The 24,187-nt window shown below is 40.8% G+C and overlaps 1 protein-coding gene and 1 long non-coding RNA gene across 2 annotated transcripts in view; one reads left to right on the top strand and one right to left on the bottom strand.

Moving 5' to 3' along the window:
* Window positions 1–22,760, top strand: part of LOC134202589 (putative uncharacterized protein DDB_G0271606) — a 28,543-nt gene extending 5,783 nt beyond the window's left edge. Inside the window, exon 6 of the mRNA XM_062677606.1 lies at window positions 20,278–22,760. Coding sequence (XP_062533590.1) covers window positions 20,278–20,282 — 5 coding nt within the window. The 3' untranslated portion in view covers window positions 20,283–22,760. The remainder of the gene's footprint in view (window positions 1–20,277) is intronic.
* On the bottom strand, window positions 15,342–16,165 carry LOC134202593 (uncharacterized). The gene is made up of 4 exons (XR_009977272.1): window positions 16,017–16,165; window positions 15,802–15,907; window positions 15,606–15,703; window positions 15,342–15,518 (listed from the first exon to the last, which is right to left on the bottom strand). It is a non-coding gene; the product is annotated as an uncharacterized LOC134202593 (long non-coding RNA).
* Window positions 22,761–24,187: the final 1,427 nt, after the last annotated feature.

The raw sequence follows: 24,187 nt of genomic DNA, 5'->3' as shown, positions 1-24,187 counted from the left end.
TCAAAAATTTATTTTCAATGTTATATAAAATTTCTTGTGATTATCATTTATTTTATTTTTGGGTAGGTTTCGTGTGGAAAATAAAATGAGTGCGTGTTGGCTCTTGTTTCGGACGGCAGAACAATCGCGCGATTTGCCGAAATTTTGTGTTTTGCATTGCGCGGCCGGTAATAAAGTTAATTAGTGCAGTGCGAGTTGGCTCTTGTTTCGGACGGCGGAACGATCGCGCGATTTGCCGAAATTTTGAGTTTTGCATTGCGCGGCCGGTAATAAAGTTAATTAGTGCAGTGCGAGTTGGCTCTTGTTTCGGACGGCGGAACGATCGCGCGGTTTGCCGAAATTTTGTGTTTTGCATTGCGCGGCCGGTAATAAAGTTAATTAGTGCAGTGCGAGTTGGCTCTTGTTTCGGACGGCGGAACGATCGCGCGATTTGCCGAAATTTTGTGTTTTGTTTTGTTTTTCCTTAGGACGGTTCGTAAGTATATTGATGAATATATTTTATTATTTTTACAGCATATACTGTTATTGACAAACGCTCTATATTGTCGAATAGAGCTCCCTATTATTCACCTTTCCCACTAACACAAATTTTCCTTCCCGAGACATCTATGAAGGTAGTATGGGTTCCCTGCATCTTCACTAGTAGATGTTGAACTAACATTCCTTCCCTTCCTTCCGTGATTGTAAGGACGTGGCCAGGTATACAACTGCTACTGTATAGGAAAAGGTACTAATCCCAAGTACCAATTTGCGACAATATACAGTAGATTGCTCAATTGAGCATTGTATAGCCACCCACGATTTGTACAATCACATATGCTATGCTATGCTATGCTAGGTTTCGTGTGGAAAATAAAATCACAATAATTATATTTGTATTTTTTTCAAATATTTACTCCACAAACTAGTTACACTGGATTACAGTAGAAACAACAATGAAAATTTTTGAATTGAATATATTTCAGTTTTGATTTTAAAAATAAAATATTTGGGTTTAAAAAATATTTCAATAATTTTATTTTTTAGTTCAAAAAGGTAGATTTTCTCTGCGTGTTAGCATGGGGTTTCCTGTAGCCTTGCGAGCAAATGCGTAGGATTGCCAATCTGGAGATGGCGAGTTCGATTCTCGGTCCGATCTAGAATGTTATGTCCGATCTAGATGTTATATACCAATCGACTCAGCCCGTCGAGCTGAACAAATGTCTGTCTGTCCGTGTGTATGTGTGTGTACAGACGAAAACCGAAAAACATTAGCCACTTTTACATATAGTAATTCTTAACCAATTTTCTCGCAACAAGTTGCATTCGACAGGGGACAAAGCCTTATTGATCGCTATTGATTTGATAGCGATCGACCATTGCGTTCAAAAGCTATTAAGAAAATTGAACCTAACTATATAAGCGCCATATAAGGTTGGTGTCTTGGTTAAATGCGAGAACTCGATTATCCGTAGTGTTGAAAAAAATTTCACTCCGGATAATCGAACCCTCCGGATAATCGAGCCATTTTTTTTGTTGTTGCTGAAAATTTAACTTTTGCTCAAATAATCTTTATTTTGGTTATATGACATCTAATAAAATATCCCGTCATGGATTCTAACTAGAGATCAGCGCCGATCCGAAAATCGTCGGCGGCAACGTTTGTCATAATTTTGGTCGGCGATGGCTTGGCGATTTTTTTATGACGTTCGTAACGTAAATTTTTTTTCAGATTATTTTAAGACATTAACGAGAGAATCCTTTTAATTTCCCCGGAAAAATCTAATGAGCTGTCCCAGATTCTTCCAAGTTTTTCGAATTTTCAACAGGAATTGCTTAAGTTTTCACGGGAATTTCTTTGAAATTTTCACGGTTTAGGAGTTTGCCTATGTCACCGAGCATGCATGCTTCGAAAATTCCAATGGAATTTCAACTGGATTTTTCACGGAATTTCTTTGGATTTCTGCGTGAAATTCCTTATGTTTTTACTTACTTACTTACGGATCCTGTACACCTCCGGTGGTGCAAAGGGCCGACTTGAAAGATCTCCATCCTGAGCGTTGCCCGGCTATCGCTTTAACCTGTTGCCAGGTTAGATTTCGGTCGACTTCTTTTATTTCTTTATTGAGGCTTCGCCGCCATGAGCCTCTGGGTCTGCCTCTGCTGCGATGTCTTGCTGGGTTCCAGTCTAATGCTTGTTTACAGATTTCGTTTCCGCCTCTACGTAGAGTGTGGCCGACCCAGCCCCACTTCCGATCCCGAATTTCTGTTGCTATCGGCCTCTGGTGACAACGACGATGGAGCTCATTGTTTGAGATCCAGTTGTGAGGCCACCAGGCCCGAATTATATACCGCAGGCATCTGTTAATGAACACCTGCAGCCGTTGAGTGTTCTCCACTGATACACACCATGTTTCGCTAGCGTATAACAGCACAGATTTCACGTTAGAGTTGAAAATTCGTATTTTGGTGCGTTCACTTATCTGCCTGTTTTTCCAGATATTTCTTAAACTCGCAAAGGCAGCCCTTGCTTTCTTGATCCGTGCGCCTATGTCGATCTTGGTACCGCCGTCCGACGCCATTTGGCTACCAAGATATTGGAAGCTTTCAACATTCTCCACTGGTTGCCCGGCTACTGTGAAACTGGAAGGAGTCGCCGTGTTTACATCCAACGATTTGGTTTTGTTGACGTTGATGACTAAACCTGCCGAAGAGGAGCGCTCGGCAAGGTCGTTGAGCTTACTCTGCATATCAGAGCGCCGTTGCGCGAGGAGTGCAACGTCATCAGCCAATTCGAAGTCGTTTAGATGCTCCATGGTTATAGGCTGCCATAACAGCCCGCGATTTGGTTCACGGTCAATCGCACCTACCAGAATCTCATCGATTACGATGAAGAACAGTAACGGTGATAGGATACATCCTTGCCTCACACCAGCTACGACCCGGATAGGGTCGGACAGGACCCCATTGTGCAGCACTCTACACGAAAAGGCCTCGTACTGTGCTTCGATGAGGCCGATGATTTTCTCAGGAACTCCCTTGCGTCTCAGGGCGCCCCACATATTCTCGTGATTGAGACGGTCGAAAGCTTTTTCGTAGTCAATGAATACCAAGTAAAGGGACTCTTGGAATTCGTTGACCTGCTCCAGAATGATGCGGAGCGTGACAATATGGTCCACACAGGATCTTCCGGCACGGAATCCGACTTGCTGCCGCCGGAGAGTCGCATCGATCTTCTCCTGAATCCGGGCTAGGATAATTTTGCACAGAACTTTGAGAACGGTACACAGCAACATAATGCCTCGCCAGTTATCGCATACAGTCAGGTCACCCTTTTTGGGCACCTTTACTAAGATACCTTGCATCCAGTCGACCGGGAAAGTTGCGATGAAAGATGTGGTCGATTTGATTTTCTGTAAAGCCGTCACGGGAGACCCACGTGACCTTGTGAACCGGTCGATGAGGGAAGAGCGATCCCCCGATCACCATGTCGTTATTACCACAAAATTCTGCGAACAGCTCTCCGTTTTCGCTCATTTCTCCGAGACCATGGCGTCCCATAATGCGCTCATGGTTCGAGTTGTCGGATCCGATCTTCGCATTGAAGTCGCCCAAACAGATCTTGATATCACCCTTCGGAATTCTATCTACGACGGCATTGAGTTGACTGTAAAAGTTCTCTTTGTCTTGCAGATCGGCAGCATCGGTTGGCGCATAACATTGGATTATAGTAAGGTTTCGGACCCGTGTTCTAAATCTGGCAACGATTATCCTTTCACTTATAGGTTCCCACTTCATAAGCGCAGAGTGTGCCTGAGCGCTTAGTAGGAAGCCAACTCCGCGTTGCCGGGGAGCGTGTTCACCTCGTAAACCAGGAGTATAGCAGAAGTTGTCCCGACGGCGTTCTGTGTTCTCCAAAGTTTGGCCAACGGACTTCACTCAGTCCCAGGATCTCAAGCTTCATGCGGCGTGCCTCATTGGCAAGTTGTGCCAATTTACCCTGCTGGGCTAGGGTTAAAACGTTCCATGTTCCTATTCGTGTCCGTTGTTTCGCGCTAAGAGTCGTCGCCGTAAAATCAGTCCGTATTCTTTCATTATCGGATTCTCGAACAAATTGATGTTTCGGGAACAGTAGGTTGTTGGCCCAAGGTTCCCTATCCACCGGGATGGGGCTGCCATCTTAGGTATAGCTTCCGGGGAATAGCATTTCATACTCAGCCGCTGGATGCCAGAACAGACGCTGTTGGAGCCGCACCTCCTTGGTGGACAGACGCTCGATCAGTCGGGTCAAATTTGTTTAAAGTCCTACCCAACACCAGGACTAGGCTAGTGCGCTTTGAGCGGCACACGGTCGCTTTGATAGGGCCTGCTTGGGGACACATGCAGCTTTTTATAGAAGTTCAACAGAGCCCACTGTCGAACCCCACCACATCCTAGGCAGACCCCATCCTTATGTTGTCTATTAGTAATTCTTCGGAATTTCTACGAGAAATTTTTCCAAAGACGAAGGGTCGTTTAGTTGAAGGTCATTTGACCGAATACAACATGGCCGAATAATACCTTAAGCCGAAAGTTATCTAGCCGAATTCCTTTTGTCCGATACGGTTATTATGTGAAAAATGTTTTGGCGGTACTACCATTTTTTATTTATCATCAGACTAAGGCTGGAGTGGCCTGTGCTGCACATAAAAGACTTCTCCATTCAGCTCGGTTCATGGCTGCACTTCGCTAACCACGCAGTCTGCGGAGGGTCCGCAAGTCGTCCTCCACTTGATCGATCCACCTTGCCCGCTGTGCACCTCGCCTTCTTGTTCCCGTCGGATCTGGCTACGTGCTCGGCCCACCGCAGTCTTCCGATTTTTGCGGTGTGAACGATGGATGGTTCTCCCAACAGCTGATGCAACTCGTGGTTCATTCGCCTCCTCCACGTACCGTCCGCCATCTGCAACCCACCATAGATGGTACGCAACACTTTCCTTTCGAAAACTCCCAGTGCGCGTTGGTCCTCCACGAGCATCGTCCAGGTCTCGTGTCCGTAGAGAACTACCGGTTTATAAGCGTTTTGTAGATAGTCAGTTTGGTACGGCGGCGAACTCTATTCGATCGGAGCGTCTTGCGGAGTCCAAAGTACGTACGATTTCCAGCCACTATGCGTCTCCGAATTTCTCTGCTGGTATCGTTATCGGCGATCACCAGTGAGCCCAAGTACACGAATTCTTCAACCACCTCGATTTCGTCACCACCGATAGAAACTCGTGGTGGGTGGCTCACATTGACCTCTCTTGAGCCTCTTCCTATCATGTACTTCGTCTTCGACGTGTTGATGACTAGTCCAATCCGTTTAGCTTCGCTTTTCAGTCTGATGTAGGCTTCCTCCATCCTCTCAAAGTTACGTGCCATGATATCAATGTCGTCGGCGAAACCAAATAAGTGGACGGACTTCGTGAAAATCGTATCACTCGTGTCAATCCCTGCCCTTCGTATTACTCCCTCCAAAGCGATGTTGAATAGCAGACACGAAAGACCATCACCTTGCCGTAACCCTCTACGGGTTTCGAAGGGACTCGAGAATGCCCCTGAAACTCGAACTACGCACATCACCCGATCCATCGTCGCCTTGATCAACCGTATCAGTTTATCCGGAAATCCGTTTTCGTGCATTAGCTGGCATAGCTGGTCCCGATCGATTGTATCATATGCGGCTTTGAAGTCGATAAATAGATGATGTGTGGGCACGTTGTATTCGCGGCATTTCTGCAATACCTGACGTATGGCGAACACCTGGTCTGTGGTAGAGCGTTCACCCATAAATCCCGCCTGGTACTGCCCCACGAACTCTCTTGCAATTGGTGTTAGTCGACGGCATAAGAGACGGCATGGGAGAGTACCTTGTAGGCGGCGTTCAGCAATGTGATTGCGCGGTAGTTGCTACAATCCAGCTTATCGCCCTTTTTGTAGATGGGACACACGACACCTTCCATCCACTCCTGCGGCAGAACCTCATCCTCCCAAACCTTGGTAATCACCCAGTGCAGCGCTCTAGCCAGTGCTTCACCACCGTGTTTAAACAGCTCTTCTGGTAGTTGATCAACTCCAGGGGCTTTGTTGTTTTTCAGCCGGCCGATCTCCTCCTGGATTTCCTGGAGATTCGGAGCCGGAAGTCGCATGTCCTGCGCGCGTGCTCCTAGGTTCATTACCATACCGCCACCGTTGTCTGCCATATCGCCATTCAGGTGCTCTTCGTAGTGCTGCCGCCACCTTTGGATCACCTCACGCTCGTTCGTAAGAAGGTTCCCGTGGTGTCCTTACACATATCGGGCTGTGGCACGTGGCCCTCACGTGAACGGTTCAACTTCTCATAGAACTTTCGTGCGTTATTAGCGCGGTACAGTTCCTCCGTCTCTTCACGGTCTCGATCTTCCTGCTGGCGCTTTTTCCTCCGGAAAATCGAGTTTTGTCTGTTCCGCGCCCGTTTGTATCGTGCCTCGTTCGCCCTCGTGCGGTGTTGCAGCAATCTCGCCCATGATGCATTCTTCTCCTCAACTAACTGCTCACATTCGCCGTCATACCAGTCGTTTCTCTGATCCGGAGCCACCGTGCCTAGGCGGTACTACCAAACTAGTCATTTGGCCGAAAAAGCCGTATGTCCTAACAGGTCGTTTGGTCGAATAGGCCTCGTCATAGAAAATTCCATTTGACCGAAACGGTAGTTTAGCAGGAAGGTAGTTTGGCCGGTAGTTTGGCCGAAAATGTTATTTGGCTGATCGGATTATACGGCGAAAAATGTCGACCCGTTCAACCAAACGTAATTTTCGATCAAATGAGCTGTCGGAGCAAACGCCAGTCGAATTTCGGATTAATGACATATTCGGCCAAACAACAAACGGCCATTCCCCGTCAAAACATTTGATTTACGCAGGTTAATAATTCTTCGAGATTCCCAAAGGAAATTCTTTGTAACTCACCCGGGTTTTTTTTTGGAATTTGCATTGTTAGTGGCGTCAGTCGTCTGAGCGTATTTGCAAGCCATAGAGTGTGAGTTTGATTTCCGCCTTAGTAAGGAGAAAACATTTCGTGAAGCGGAAAACGATCCACTTGTTCACTAGGTGCTGTGTGAATGTCCTGTCCGTTGTCTAATGATAAGTGCTAAGTATTCAGTCTGTGCGAGCTCTGGTCAAAGATGGTGATGGTGTCGTTTTTTCTTTGAAATTCTACAAAAAGATCTTCTTAATTTTTAAGGACAGCTTTTTCGATTTTGAACGAAAAAATTGTAAGGAATTTTCAAGAAAAATAGCCTTTTTACGAGAAATCCTCTGTAGTTTCAACGGGATTACCATAAACTATCGGCGGCGACGGCGCACACCTCTAACCACCGTGTGGTCCTCCGGGAAATCTGGAGGTTCCAAAAAAAGAAAAAAAAATTTTATCGTTAAGCACCGAAATTTTTCTGATGCATTTGTTTTTATATTGTTGTGGCTTATACATGCTGTGGCCTTCTGAAAATTCCGGAACATCCGTGAAATAAAACAAAAAATAATGAATTTCATCGCGTAGCACCATTTGACATTCTAACTACGGAATTTATTTCATTTGATGTATTCAAACTAAGGCCTCTGCAGTACATAAAATTCGTCTACATTCAGCTCGGTCAGTATTTGCACGTCGCCAACTTTGAAGTCCACGGAGGGACCTCAAATCGAACCACCTTGCTCTCTGCGCACCTCACCTTCTTGCTCCCTACGGCTCCCTATCAGGAACCATTTTCACCGGGTAATTGTCCGACATTCTGAGCATGACATTGTGTATGGATCACCTTGGCCACCGAGTGATTCTTTAGAAAATGAAAATATTCATTTCATAATTAAGGGAAGATTCATTAATTACGTAACGCAAAAAATGGGCATTTTCAATCCCCCCCCCCCCATGTCACACTTTTTGTATGAGGTATCTAAAAAATGTATGGATTGTCACACTTCAGGGAACTCCCCTTTCCTGCCGTAATCTGGAAAAGTGACGTAACAGCCATTTTACGACATGCATGTTTTCCATTTTTCTGTTAAAGAGCTCGATGAGTAGTACTCGTTAACACCATTTTTGGAAAATGGCGTATACGTCACTTTTTCAGATTACGGCAGTCCCCTTCTAAGGATGTTCCCTAAACACAAAGTTTTTTTGTTGTTACTATGCGTACACCAGTTCCAGTGTTTGAACCACCGTTGGCGAAATAACCATTTTTTCATATAAATATTGAGGCTGTTCACAAATTACGAAACGCTGGAAGGATAGGCAGCCGGTCAGACCGTGGGTTACGATTCACAAAACCAATTAAACCTTCCATACAAAAAACGTTACTAGGAGGAGGATAGATGTTCAAAATCGTCAAATTTAGCGTTACGTAATTTGTGAACGATTCCATTCCGGATATTCCGGAGCACCATTTGGTTGCATGCTGTCAATGCTGTACTCAGAATGTACATTCGAATGCTTAAGAAAATATCGGTGCTTTGAATTGAAATTCATAAATTGGCCATTTTAATGAATGTTCTTGATTTCCGTTCCCTAAGGGTTCTGTCACAAAATACGTAACACTGAATTTGATAATTTTGATACCCCACTCTCCCTCTGGGTTGCGTTTTTTTTATGGAAGGTTCAATTTTTTGTACGAACCGTAACACTTGGTCTGACTTCCTCCCTCCCCCTAAAGCGTTACGTAATTTGTGAAGAGTCCCTTAGGAAAGCGAGAAAGGCACTATAATTACTAGGTGTCTTGCATATATCGGATACGTTACGGATGCATCGCTTGAGGTAGATTTGAAATTGAATTTGACGAGATCCACCTTAACAACATTTATGAACTTCCATAGGACTAGTTTAGTACTATTCCAATTAACTCTACCACGCTGTATTTTTTCGGCCGTATCTGTATTTCGACCTCAATTATCAGGCCGAGACACTGAATCTCGTGCTTGGCTCGCCTCGACTTAAGTTAATTGATTTTTTTATTACGATTAGTCACCGGCGTGGCAAGATTATGATCGGCGGCGCGCCGACCTAAAATCGTCGGCGGCGGCGGCGCGAGTAAAACCATCGGCGGCGACGGTGTGGCGCGGCGGCATACAGGTCTAAGTTAGCGGCAGTTTAGCTGTTCCATGGTTATAGGCTGCTATAGCAGCCCGCGGTTTGGTTCACGGTCCATCGCACCTACCAGAATCTCGTCGATTACGAGGAGGAACATTAACGGTGATAGAATACATCCTTGCCTCATACCAGCTACGACCCGGATAGGGTCGGACAAGACCCTATTGTGCAACAATCTACACGATGAGGCCTCGTACTGTGCCGCGATGAGGCCGATGATTTTCTCAGAAACCCCCTTGCGTCTCTGGATGCCCCACATATTCTCTTGATTGAGACGGTCGAAAGCTTTTTCGTAGTCAATGAATACCAAGTAAAGGGACTCTTGGAATTCATTGACCTGCTCCAGAATGATACGGAGCGTGACAATATGGTCCACACAGGATCTTCCGGCACCGAACCCGGCTTGCTGCCGCCGGAGAGTCGCATCGATCTTCTCCTGAATCCGGGCTAGGATAATTTTGCACAGAACTTTTAGAACGGTACACAGCAACATAATGCCTCGCCAGTTATCGCATACAGTCAGGTCACCCTTTTTGGGCACCTTCACTAAGATACCTTGCATCCAGTCGACCGGGAAAGTTGCGGTGTCCCAGATATTACGAAATAAACGATGCAGTAGTTGAGCGGATGTCATGGGGTCAGCTTTGAGCATCTCGGCTGATATGCGATCGACCCCCTGGGGCTTTATTCGATTTCATGCTTTGGATGGATTTTTGAATCTCTAGCAGTGATGGAGCTTTGGTATTGACGCGTGTTGTACGTCGGATCCTAGGCAGATCATGTCGAGGTGGTGGTGGCCTGGCTGGCACTTGAAAAAGTTGTTCGAAGTGCTCGAACCAGCGTTTCAGCTGGTCAGTTGGGTCGGTCAATAACTGATCATTCGCGTCTTTCACAGGCATCGTTGCATTCATCTTCGCCCCGATTAAGCGTCGTGAGATATCGTAGAGGAGACGAATGTCCCCGATTGCTGCGGCTCTCTCTCCGGCGGCCAGAGAGTCTGCCCACACTCGCTTGTCCCGTCGACATGAGCGTTTTACTTCCTTCTCAAGAGCCGAGTATCGTTGACGGGCTAAGACTTTGGCTCCTCTGGTTTTTGATCGCTCTATCGCGACTTTGGCTTCTCTTCGCTCCTCTATCTTCCTCCAGGTCTCTTCGGTGATCCATTGTTTTCTCTGGGTGCGCAGTTCGCCCGGGCCCGATTGTTCTCTCTGGTGGCGATGAAGGCATTCTTGATGGCGGTCCATTGGTCTTCCACGCTGCCACCTTCCGGAATATCTGCAGCACGCGTCTCCAGTTCTTCAACGAAGGACCGTTTCACCGTGGCATCTTCCAGTCGGCGTCTGTTGCTGGCGTATTTGCGTATTTTGCCGATGAAGAGGTAATGATCAGACGAGATATCGGCACTACGTTTATTCCGTACATCAAGAAGGCTCCGTTTCCATTTTCGGCTGATGCAGATGTGGTCGATTTGATTTTCTGTAAATCCGTCACGGGAGACCCACGTGAACTTGTGAACCGGTCGATGAGGGAAGAGCGATCCGCCGATCACCATGTCGTTATTACCACAAAATACCACAAACCAGAGTATAGCAGAACTTTCCCCGACGGCGTTCTGTGTTCTCCAAAGTTTGGCCAACGGACTTCACTCAACATCATGACTAGGGTAGTGCGCTTTGAGCAGCACACGGTCGTTTTGAACTGCTCATGCAAAATTTCCATACTAACCTTAATTTTTGTATTTCACGATTTACTCAAATTTACTCGTGATTTTCGTATGACAAAATATCATATAAACCCGTCGGAAACCGACTGTTGTTCAATTCTGATACACATAGTTGGGTAGAGAGAACAGGGTGTGAAATGTTGCCAAAGCAGATTCGATAGATACGGGGAATTGACTAATATCCCATCGTTATTAGCTGGTTATGGAACAACTTCTCTCAGGGGCAGCTGTTGTATAATTGCCCGGATAAAAAATATGATTAAAATATCATAAATTTTACTGTTACATCACCAATTAAAACATAATAATTACCATTGAATGTAATGGAATTTTAACAACTAAATCACATCAGAGACAATGGTTTTCCACGATAAAGTGAATGGTAAATGGGACTTTTACAATAAAAAAGGGGGGTTGTTATGTATCTTTACAATAAAAAAATCGAAAAATTTTCATACAAAATTCAGAGCAAAACAATTGATTTAACGGTTCTTTAATGGGATGATTTCGAAGGCCGAAACAATAGAAAACAATGTGTTTCAAATGTTTTTCTCGCATTTTTTCTATTGTTTTACAGTAAAAATACAATGGGATTTTAAATACATTTTACTTCAATCTCGACTTCAATATTACAATAAAAATACAATTCAATTTAATGTTGTTCAATTTGTTTTAATGGTACTATTTTATTTAGTTTTAATTAAGTTTTAAACTTTATTTGTAATCAGTCAATTTAAATTTCGTTTAATTTAATATATTAAAATATATTAATTTTTAAGATAAGTCTACTTCAATTTTGATTAAGTTCAATTTAACTTTAATTTAGTTTCAATTTAATTTTAATATAATTTGATTTTTGTTTCAAAACGATTTCAATTTGATTTTAGTTCATTTTTAGTTCGAATTTAAATTAGATTCCATTTAATTTAAATTTGAATTATTAGTGGTATTGTTCAGTGTGTTACTGCTATTCAGACCGGGATGCATAAACGTAGATTTCAGTCGCCGACGATGCAACCGGCTATACTCACTGAAGACGCTGTAACTGATGCTGCTCGCATTTGTTTTTCTGTGGAAGACGGAAATTATAAAATCATGACAGGTTTTTTACAAAAGTATAAGCCGAGAAGAAAAGAAAAGTTACCTGTTTAATTTTTATTGTATCCCGTTGGTGATGTAGCTCGATGATAGTCGCCGAACGATATTGAATCATAAGTGATGGTGGCAAGCAGCAGTGTTTTATCATTAACTCAATTTCTGAAAAGGAATAAGGATACATGCTAACAAAAATTTTGCGAATTGCTTCGGCGGTGTAAATCAAGGGACCCCTTCCTAAAGGTCTTTCACGTAAATAAATTAATGTTATTTAGATTTCTAATACTTTTTTTGTGCTTAATGATATGTATAAGAAAAAACTTATACATTGCACTAGGTACATACATTCCAAACTTATACTTTTCATTAACTTATGAATGTTATTAGCTTTTTGGTATGGGATCATTCATTAGATGACATAATGAAATGTATTGATATTTTCGAATATGTTGTTATTGCTTATAATGTTTTAATTTATAAGTTTTTTTTTTCTTTAAGTGTTGAAAGATTTCTCCCACATCAAAGTGGTCCAGTATCATGATAATAACACTATAAATACTCACCACGGTACAGCGGCCAATGATCCGCTGACGCTTGCTCGCAGAATCAGTATTTAAATAAATAAAAGGAACACTTCGTTTACTTAAGTATTCGAATTCGTCTTTCCACATATCACAAACAAAATTGTACACGCTCATCTAAATCAAGTCATTCTCCAAGTAAAATTATAAGTGAAAGATTTTGTTCCTTTGAATTTTTTAAATTTAAATTGATCAGAACATGAATATTTTAAGACCTGCAATTAAAATATATATTTGAAAATCGGTAGAACGTTTTTTCATGTAATAATGAAAGTTATTGTTATTTTATTGTTTTCAATTGTTATTTCATCAACATAATGAATCAATGGAATATTCTAAAATTTTATTTTTATTTCTCTTAAAACGGATTAGCTGAACACCGAGATGGAATACCTTTATAGTTTGTTTAATTTTTGGATGAGCAATATAAAACATAAGCGAACAACTAAAATATTATAGAATGTATCGGTCACATTTAAATGTATTGTACTTTTAAAGTAAGTACAATACAAGATTTTTACAACCGTTGAAAATCTACAATAAAAGTACAATTGATTGTATTATTTACCAAATAACCAATTGTATTCCAATGGAACATACCATACAAGGTACTGTAAATTTTTATCCGGGTGATCCGTGTACTTGATGGAATAGTGTGGGTTCAAGTCCCACCGACAGCCGAATCTTTTTTCGCAATATCTCATAAAAACACCCTAAAATGGCAAACTTAACTATGTGTATCAAAATTAAACATCTTTTCAAAAAAAAAAATAAAGAAGTAATTTCTTCAGATATTCCTTGTTTTTCAGTGGAAAATTTCTTCGGATATTCTTTGCCTTCTAAAATTTCACTGGAAATTCATTCCAAAATTACTTTAAAACCCCATTGAAAATTCATTCATGATTTCCTTCAAAAATTTCACCTGAAATATTTTTTGAAGAGTTTCCTAAAACAATTTCCAAAGGAATTCCGGAAGTAAATATTCCTAAAGGAATTTTTGAACGAAAAAAAAGTTTTCAGTTCAAATTTTTTTTACGATTTCTCGATGAATCATGCAAAATAGAGCAACTTTGCAAAAAATTTGTATGGGTTTTTTTTCCACGGCCGTGTAAAAACAGAATCGGGTGTATTTGATGGGGCTTTGGGACAGTTCGTCGAATGACATTTCGTCGAATGACGTTTAGTCGAATGATATTTAGTCGAAAGTACATTTGGTCGAAGGGACATTTAGTCGAATGGACATTTAGTCGAATGGAAATTTAGTCAAATGGACATTTAGTCGAATGGACATTTAGTCGAAATGACATTTAGTCGAACGGACATTTAGTCGAATGGAAATTTAGTCGAATGTTGAAAGTGTTTAATCGGTAATAGGTAACCCGAGCAGCACAAGTCACGTAAATCTGGTTGCAGCAACTTGATTGCGACTAAATCTGGTCACATATGAGTTATAGTAACCTATGTGGAATATGTGTGTTGCTAGGGAATTAGTTAAATGGATAATTCGTCAATAGATTTTTGGTTTAATTTGAATAAATAATCCACAAGATTCATGGATAAACTGATAAGAGGAATTCAGTCGACGTGAGGAAGTTCAGCGGAAGTGCGGAAGAGCGGAAAAAACGAATATGTATGTCAATGAGGAATTTTCACCTGGGCTAAAGAAACTTATGGAGACTCTGGTGTATTATAGAAAAATTGAAAACCTACAGAAATAGCAAAATATTAGGTACTGATGGTGAAATACCCTCTATTTTTTCGGCACATTATCAAAAACCAATGTTATCAATGTCACTTCTTCATCGTAGTCGGCTTTGGAGCATTTCGTTGATTGACATTTAGTCTAATGACATTTGGTCAAATGACATTTCGTCGAAAGGACGTTTAGTCAAAAGGACATTTGGTCGAATGAAATGTCTTATTCTTTTCATTGAAACTCTTTCTTTCACTCAATATTTATACAATAATTAGTTCAGAATGAAATTGTCTTCCAACCATAATTCGTTTATTATTGGCCGAAAATTTAATTCCGACCAAATGGTAATATGAATTTCTGGTGAAATGGTGAATGAATTTCTTTTGACCAGGTGGTATAGATTCATCGTAGTCGGTTACAGGGGTTCGCCAAAGTCAATATCCAGTCGGAAATATTCTCGGGATATTCACCGTTTTCGTATTATTTATTGTTTTTATGGACCCATCATTCTTTGGACAATATTGGAGCAAAATTTATGTGACTTTTAGAAAACCCGAATAAATCATTTAATTTTTTTTTGTTATTGACTAAAGTTCTTTTCTTTCAAATAGCCATTCGCCGGAACATTGTTAGACTAAATTTACCAAGATTTTTAATTCGAAAACTCGCTTTCGGCCAAACGTCATTCGACCAAATGTACGAAGATTTTTTATACTTAAATCAGATTTCGACTAAATGTCAATTCGACCAAATGTCCTTTCGACGTAGTGTCCTTTCGACCAAACGTCATTCGACACAATGTCCTGTATCTACACAGAAAGAAAAAACACTAATAAAATTAAAAAAACCATTGGTAAATTTAAAAAGTTGCGTTGGTTCTTTTTCGTAGAGAGTCTCATATGTTCATTGCAAAAGTTGCTAAACTTTTATTTTCAAAGCGTTTCAAAGTTAATCACCCGTGCCAAAACTAAAAGTTTAAACTTTTAGAAATGAAACTGTAGAACTGTCGAACCGAAATTGTTACACTGTTAAAAATAAAAGTTGTTTTCCCCTCCTAAAACTAAAATTTTAGCACATTTTATTTTACTTTCAAATTTTTCATTTCATTTAATCAAGTCAATTCTTTTTTGAAACATGTTTTATTTAATATCGATTTGGGTTTACTTGTTTATTTAAAACAATATTTAAACACTGTTTAATAAAAATACATCGATACCAGGGTAGTTTTATCGGGAAACGGTGAAGCTGTTTGCATCTGCTGAACCAGGCATTCCCTCGGGTATTTCATTTTATTCGTCGTTTTCATCTATCCAAGGAATAAATTATATATTTAGAATTATAAGCTCATAGGTCAATAAATTTTGCTGTGGCTGTGAACTGCCCGTAAACGTACCTTGAGTTGTAGGCTTATTTACTTAGTACATCTTTTGTGATTACGTTCGGCTCACTGCTGACCAACTGGCCTTCTCATCCGCCATCAACCGTTCCGTTCTGAAAACATAAGAAAAAAAACAAGCATATTGGAATTCATATACCTATTACAATTTTCCTTTTCACTGCCTGAATAAGGTTTTTCACCTGTGACTCACCTTGTTTTGAGTTTTTCCCTATTCCAATCGATTGATCGCCGCCGGAATGCATTGACTTTGCAGCGAAGCAAACGAGCCGGGAATAAGCTCCCTCGGGATGACATATCTGAAAAAAAAATGAAAACAGAAATACATTATTTATTTTGGCTGCATGGGTTTACTCGTGAGCATTTTTGAGAGCCTCACGTAAAAACTTTTATAAAACTAAAACGTACCTTCGGATTATAACGATGGCGGGAATTTAGTAATTATTTTGCAACCATCAGCATCTCAGCGAGAGCGACCACCAAAGACACAAATGCGACGCACACCAGCAACGATTTTGTGTTTGCGGATTTGACAATTTCATTATTTGCTGCACTGAAAGAAACGCCTTTTAAATTTACAGCTTAACTTGAAGAAAAACACTTTTAAAATAAAAAGATAACTTTCACTGTAAAAAAAATACTTTCATTTTAAAGAAAATAGAGCACTTTTTAAATATAAAGTTCAAAATATTTATTAAAATAATTTTTGTTTTTTGTGTGTAGTGAATTAAAAAAACATTTTCGACTAAATGTCCTTTCGACTAAATGTACATTCGACGTAATGTCTTTTCGACCAAATGTCATTCGACTAGATGTCATTCGACTAAATGTCTTTCGACGAAATGGTATAGATTCATTTGATGGAATTCCTGGAGGAATTTTCCCAAGAATTACTGGAAAAATTTCAGAATGTCAGAAATTTCTTCTAAAGAAACAAGGAAGAAAATAAAAAGGAGTAAGGAAGATCAAGGAAGAAATAAGAAGGAAAAAGGAAAGTGAAAAAAGTAAAGTAAGAAAGAGTAAAGAAGAAGATTTAAGGAAAAATTAAAAGGAAGGAAAATGAAGTTAAAAAATAAAGAAGGAGAAAGAAAAAAAGAAAATGGAAAAGGAAGAAGAAAAAATAAAAATTGATAAAGGATGATGATAAAAGCAAGAAGAAGGAATCAAAATCAATCATGTAATATAACGTTCAAATTTTGGTTCTAATAAAATGCCAATCAATTTGCTCGGCTATAAAGCAAGACCAGGCTGAGGGTGGCTGGCTTCGATTCCCGGTGCCGGTCTAGGCAGTTTTCGGTTTGGAAATTGTCTCGATTTCCCTGGGCATAAATGTATCATCGTGTTAGCCTCATGATATACGAATGCAAAAAAAGGTAACTTGGCATAGTCGCAGTTAATAACTGTGGAAGTGCTGAATGAACGCTAAGCTGCGAGGCAGGAATGTCCCAGTGAGATATGCAATGCCAATAAAAAGAAGAAGAAGTCCAAGGTAAAAGTTCCGCCAACAAAGATCTTGTCGTAACCCTTTCATTAGGTCATAAGGCCAAATGGCCATGAAACCTATTTATTTATTTATTTATGCCATGAGACCTAATGATATGTAAAAGGTGAAAAATGAGAAGTCAGTTTTTCCTCTTTTCTTCTTTCTATTTCCTTCTTCTTTCCTCTTTCTTAATTCTTTAGTCTTTCTTCCTTCCTCCTTACTTTTTTTCATCATTTTCCAATTCAAAATTCATTTTTCTTCCTTCTTGTTTTAATTTTAAATTTTTCCTACTTTTCTATTATTTATCACTTCTTTCTTCTTCCTTTTTCGTTTTAATTATTGATTCGTTTTTCTTCTTTACTTTTTCTTACTTATTCACTTCCACTTCTTTTCTTTCATCTTTCTTAGTTTTTCTTCTTTATTCTTCCTTCCTCTTCTATTTTCTTGCTTCTTCCTTCTTCTTTCTTCTCTTTTCCTTCTTCATAATTCCTTCTTCTTTCCCCCTTCTTTTATCCATATCTCTTTTCCTTCTCCCTTCTTTCCTCTGGCTCTTCCTTCTTTCTTTCTTCCTTCATCCTTCACTCCTTCTCACTTCCCACTCCTCACTTCTTAATTCTCGTATTACACCTCTCACTTCTCGCTTCAGACTCTTCACCTTATTCATTCATTTCCCACTTCTCACTTTTTTTACCCTCGCTTCTTACTTTTTACTTGTCATTCGGCCTAATGACACAGCATCAGCACTATATCGCCTCCACTTTCGCATCTTATAAAACATCATATACGATCTTGTGCTAACTGGGTAACTACGCACATCACATCCCCTTGACCCCCCGTGTTAGTTTATCCGGCAATCCGTGTTCGTGCATTAGTTGCCATCTCTCTCGATTGTATTTAATATGAATTTGCTGTCGATGCGTAGATGATCCTTTGACCGTGTGGACACGCTGTATTCGCTATATTTCTACAATAACTGACGTACGGTTAACATCTGCTCAACGAACTCTTTTGCAATTGTTGCTAGTCATCGCCATAAAAATGGGAGAATACCTTTAAGGTAATGTTCAGCAATGTTATTGCTCGTTATTTGCTACAATCCAGCTTGTTGTTCTTTTGGATAGGATAGGATCCTCCCAAACTGAGTATTGCTTGATTGCTTCGATTGTGCAGTTCCGGTATCTCAACAATGCAACAATGATACTTATTAAATAGGCATGATTTGTTTGTGGTTGACAGGCCTGCTTTCAAGATTGTTTTCAACAGTAAAAGCAGATTATGTTTGAGAGTTCAGTGCGAGATTTCTCTTGTTTCGGACAGCAGAACGATGGCGCGATCGGCCGAAATATTGTGTTCTGCTTTGCGCGGCCGGTAATAAAAATCAGTTCAGTGCGAGATTTCTCTTGTTTCGGACAGCAGAACGATGGCGCGATCGGATGAAATATTGTGTTCTGCTTTGCGCGGCCGGTAATAAAAATCAGTTGCGAGATTTCTCTTGTTTCGGACAGCAGAACGATGGCGCGATCGGCCGAAATATTGTGTTCTGCTTTGCGCGGCCGGTAATAAAAATCAGTTCAGTGCGAGATTTCTCTTGTTTCGGACAGCAGATCGATGGCGCGATCGGATGAAATATTGTGTTCTGCCTTGCGTGGCCGGTAATAAAAATCAGTTCAGTGCGAGATTTCTCTTGTTTCGGACAGCAGAACGATGGCGCGATCGGCCGAAATATTGTGTTCTGCTTTGCGCGGCCGGTAATAAAAATCAGTTCAGTGCGAGATTTCTCTTGTTTCGGACAGCAGAACGATGGCGCGATCGGATGAAATATTGTGTTCTGCTTTGCGCGGCCGGTAATAAAAATCAGTTCAGTGCGAGATTTCTCTTGTTTCGGACAGCAGAACGATGGCGCGATCGGCCAAAATATTGTGTTCTGCTTTGCGCGGCCGGTAATAAAAATCAGTTCAGTGCGAGATTTCTCTTGTTTCGGGCAGCTGAACGATGGCGCGATCGGCCAAAATATTGTGTTCTGCTTTGCGCGGCCGGTAATAAAAATCAGTTCAGTGCGAGATTTCTCTTGTTTCGGACAGCAGAACGATGGCGCGATCGGATGAAATATTGTGTTCTGCTTTGCGCGGCCGGTAATAAAAATCAGTTCAGTGCGAGATTTCTCTTGTTTCGGACAGCAGAACGATGGCGCGATCGGCCAAAATATTGTGTTCTGCTTTGCGCGGCCGGTAATAAAAATCAGTTCAGTGCGAGATTTCTCTTGTTTCGGGCAGCTGAACGATGGCGCGATCGGATGAAATATTGTGTCCTGCTTTGCGCGGCCGGTAATAAAAATCAGTTCAGTGCTAGATTTCTCTTGATTCGGACAGCAGAACGATGGCGCGATCGGCCGAAATATTGTGTTCTGTTTGCGCGGCCGGTAATAAAAATCAGTTCAGTGCGAGATTTCTCTTGATTCGGACAGCAGAACGATGGCACGATCGGATGAAATATTGTGTTCTGCATAGCGCGGCCGGTGATAAAAATCAGTTCAGTGCATGATTTCTCTTGTTTCGGACAGCAGAACGACGATCGCGCGATCGGTCGAAATATTGTGTTCTGCATTGCGCGCCCGGTAGGCCGGTAGTTAGTTTGTACTACTTTTCGCGCCCGATTCATGGCTAGGTAAAATTACTGTGTATAAAGAATGACACGGTCGTATCGCTTATCAGAGTGAATCCAGATCCAACGATGCCTACCAATTAACTGATAATCCTTCCTGTGGTTTTTGTGGAGACGCAGAGGTAAACACGGTCTTCAAATAGCAAAAACCACCTACTAATATTCCTTCCTTCTTCCTAACTGACTACAAGGACGTGGCCGGCGCCGTTATTGATCATTTGAATTTTAGAGTCACTGAAACTTGCACACTGAGAATGCTTGAACAATCCCAGTCAATCATTCAGTTGATTCTTTGTGCAATTTCACTGATTCTGGTCAATCACGGAGTAGCAACCATAGATATGTGTAGTCAGTCAAAGCTAAGCTAAGCTAAGCTAAGTAAAAGCAGATTATGTTTGACTGCAATTGTGCCATCATCTAATTTTACTTCTTTATTTATAATACTACCTAGTATAATTTGCTACAACTCATATCGCCTCCGGCATTGCACTAACAAGCAAACGGTTTATCTTCTTTTCTTAACAGTTTAGTCGACGTGGGACCTTCCTTAAACAACACGTTGTGGTAGGCGTGGAAGGACGACGACCGGTCGCTAACGGTGACGGCACTAACCAGAGGCGATTTGCCAGACGATCAGCATTTCGCCCCATGCAGCCACCAGTCAGTCAGCGAGACTACTACGTTTCCCGTTAATCGTCATCCAGCGACTGTGCGCGCCACACCCGCTACGCACCGTGTACGCTCCTGCCCATGGGGGAAAAGCTATTTCCGACATATTCTATCGGATGGCTATTTCCTGGTGAGAAATAGCTTTCAACCACCGGTGGGAAGCATCGAAGTTGGTAAGTAAAACGAGTTTGGGTAGGTTTTTAAAGATGAAAATCGGAGCGATCCACAATACTTTTGGAAATCGAATGTCGAAACATTTTAAGTCGTTTAGGAAAAAGGAAGAAAATTTTCAATGTTCGTAAATGCTGTGCAATATTTTGCACACGAAGATCAAGATTTATATTTGTTGAATCAACATTCTTAGGCAAAACAATTTATATGAAAATAGAACAAAAACGTAGATGATCACGGTACTAAATAACGTTTAACGAAATTTTTATATACTAAAAGTATGTATTGTAATCTGTCAATATTCAGGATACTATTTCTCTCAGTGTTTCGTCGATGAATTGCACATTAAAAACTGTTTTATCAATCGGTACTATTATCTTGTTATGATCCGGTATTATACATCAATACTATAAATGAGAAGATCAGCCCTCCTCTTAGTTCTGTAGCATTTTGTTTGTCAGGAAAAGGAAACTGGCGATGATGTGAGTTTTGAGAACATTGATTGCTTAATTTTTGTCCCTGGAGTAGGTATCATTTTTTTACTATTTTATTCCTCAATTTTTTTATGCTGGTACAATTGCCTTGAGTGTAAATGTTTACTGCACATTCAGTATAATAACATACGTTTTTATTCTTAGTCTTCATGTCCTGAACTAAAATTTAAGGCTACAAACCGGAAAGTATTTTAGATCGTGACAATTGCTTGCATGAAAAAGAAATTCCAAAAGATAAAACTGTAAGTGCTGTATGTCCGTGTTCGATTTTCTTTCCGTTCATTACCTTATAAAATGCTCGTTCAAAAAATACAAAACATCTGATTGTACAGCGCAATGCAACTATCATTGATTGTGACATTGTTTAGAAGTTTAGTGTAACTCATTGTTCATCTAAATTATGTCAGTAACCTAAGCATTATACTTTCTAGTCGATGTCAAGCTTTTAGCTTGCATAACAAAGTCGTACATAGCACCGATTGTAGAACATTTTAAAACATCATATGTATACCTATCTTCTATCTGGATTTCTCAAGATTTCATAACTTTCATCAAAAAACGCATACGTATTATATGAAGAAGTCAGCTGGTTGATAGGAAAAAAGCCTTATCCTAGTGTCCAGAAAGCCTTATAAATGTTTATTACAAGTATTTGATTGACTGATGTTTTTCGAGAATAATATGTCAAAAATCATTCGTCTAACCAGGCCTGATAGAAATGTTAGCTTTGAACCCGTATAACCAGTTTAAGCGAAAACATTAAACATACTACACAGACTGCCATTCAGAATTTAGGTAAAACACAATTAGACAAACACATATTTACGTGTGTAGATCGATACATACTAAAAACTGGGAAACAGTGTGATAAGAACAATAGAAAGAAGGCATCAAATTATCAAATATATCAGTCAGCACACAGAGATAACCTGAACAAAACTAGCAGTAGATGTTGTGCAACTTGTTGAACTTTTCGTGGAACACAGTTTCTTAGAGAGATAGAGAACCTGAGGTATGCCTATTACAGAGTACGGCCTTCCACATTGTAGTGGAAGGCAGCACCCTATTCAGGGAATAAACAATAGAAAACCGAAGTGAGCCCAGGAGTATAATTAGTGAAGCTATTTTTAGGATTAGTTATTACATTTAATGATTTTGTTACATTGTTGTCTTACTGTGAAAAAAGTCTATATGTTATATCTTATAAAAAACAAATGTTTAACGAAAAAAAAACACTAGTTTACCACTAATTTACCTACATACATACATATTAATTGTAAAAGAAAATACATTAAACGAGTGCAAGCTCAAACGTTTCACAAAGACATAATGGTAGAGAAGAAGGCGCACGGTTCTCAGGTACAGTGCCGAAACGAAGTGATTTCTAGTTGGCCCTGATGACTTTTTTGGCCGACTCATTGGCAGGTCCTGTTGGTTAAGTCGAAGCACCTAAGTAAGACACAAACTAACGAATACAAAGACTGCATAAAGTACGCCATAGATGTATAGGAACCACTTTTGAGAATACGTCGGGTTTTCCCTTTCATTCGGTATTGTGCTCGGTATTCGTTCGGAATGACAGGGCGTTACATTACAATTGATGTATCTATTGTGACGTTTTTAAAACCTTACTGCAGGAAGTAAAATAAACTATTTTGTCTATTTTTGTGTTAAGTGTGGCGAGTTTCCTGTTCAGGCATATTGAATTGTGAAATATTTCCTTATGGGAGGATATTACCTAACTGGATACCTGGTCGGCTACAGCGTCGATACACATTCATTCATTTATTTAACTTACCTACATCTATACAGATAACACTGAATCAACGATTTGACGCCACAATACACGGTTCGAGGCCGAATCTCTCCATCCACGCTCGCCAAGTCGTTCTATACCTTATCAGCCCACCTCGCTCGCTGCGCTACCCGGCTTCTTGTATTTGCAGGAACTGAAGCGAACACCTTTTTTGCAAGGTTGCTGTCCGGAATTCTTCCAACATGCCCTGCTCATCGTACCCTTCCGGCCTTAGCTACCTTCTGTGTTCGCCGTAGAGCTGGGCGAGCTGGTGATTCATACCGGTACCGGTCTAATGAGCGTTTTGTACATGACACATTTGGTGCGGGTGTGAATCTTTTTTGACCGCAATTTCTTCGCCGAGTTCCCCCCACAAGCATGTGCTTTGTCTTTGATGCTTTCACCACCTGTTCAACTTTTGTTGCTTCACGTTTCAGGTGAGTGTAGAGTTCTGCCACCTTTGCAAATGTTCGGCCGACAAACAAATACTGTATGTAGCTAAACAAATAAATTGACTGGATCTGTTGAAAATCGTACCCCGGTTGTTACACCCGGCTCTCCGCATGACACCTTCTAGCGCAATGTTTGAACAACAGGCACGAAACTCCATCATCTTATCTTAGTCCCCGGCGCGATTCGAACGAACTGGAGCGTTCGCCCGAAATCTTCACATAGTTGTACACCATCCACCGTTGCTTCAATCAATCTAGTAAGCTTCCTATTCCCAGGAAAGCTGTTCTCGTCCATAATTTTCGTTCGTTCGTGCGTTGGGACCTGGTATTCACGGCATTTTTGAAAGATCTGGTCCCTTGTCGAGCGGCCGCCAACGAAGCCGACTTGATAATTTCCCACGAACTCATTCACTAATGGTGAATGGGGTATCCCTTTGTATGCGGCATTAAGGAAGGTTATCGCTCGAAAGTTCTCACACTTCAGCCTTGCTTGTAGATTGGGCATATAACCCCTTCCTTCCACTCCACCGGTAGCTTTTCAGTTACCCAGATTCTGACTATCAGTTTGTGCAGGCAAGTGACCAGCTTTTCGGGGCCCATCTTAAGGGTGCTTGGTGGCCTTGTGTCACTGCTTCTGCCTCATAAGCAGGAGATTAAGGGTTTGATCCCTGGCCCTTTCCAATTTCCTATTAGATAATTTCGTTAATCATATAACTCAATCTCTTTGCAAAACAAATTCTCATTGCTAGCAAGTATGATTCTAAATATAGAATTGTTATAAAAAGCTGCCTGTTACTTAGTAGCAGTAAATAAAATGTAAAAATAGATTGGTATTCATTTGTACCCGCATACGA

Source organism: Armigeres subalbatus, unplaced genomic scaffold (genome assembly GCF_024139115.2).
Source record: "Armigeres subalbatus isolate Guangzhou_Male unplaced genomic scaffold, GZ_Asu_2 Contig1293, whole genome shotgun sequence".
In the NCBI taxonomy this organism is placed as follows: domain Eukaryota; kingdom Metazoa; phylum Arthropoda; class Insecta; order Diptera; family Culicidae; genus Armigeres; species Armigeres subalbatus.
Note: the sequence above shows the minus strand (reverse complement) of the source record. Positions and strands in the feature narration are given on the sequence as shown.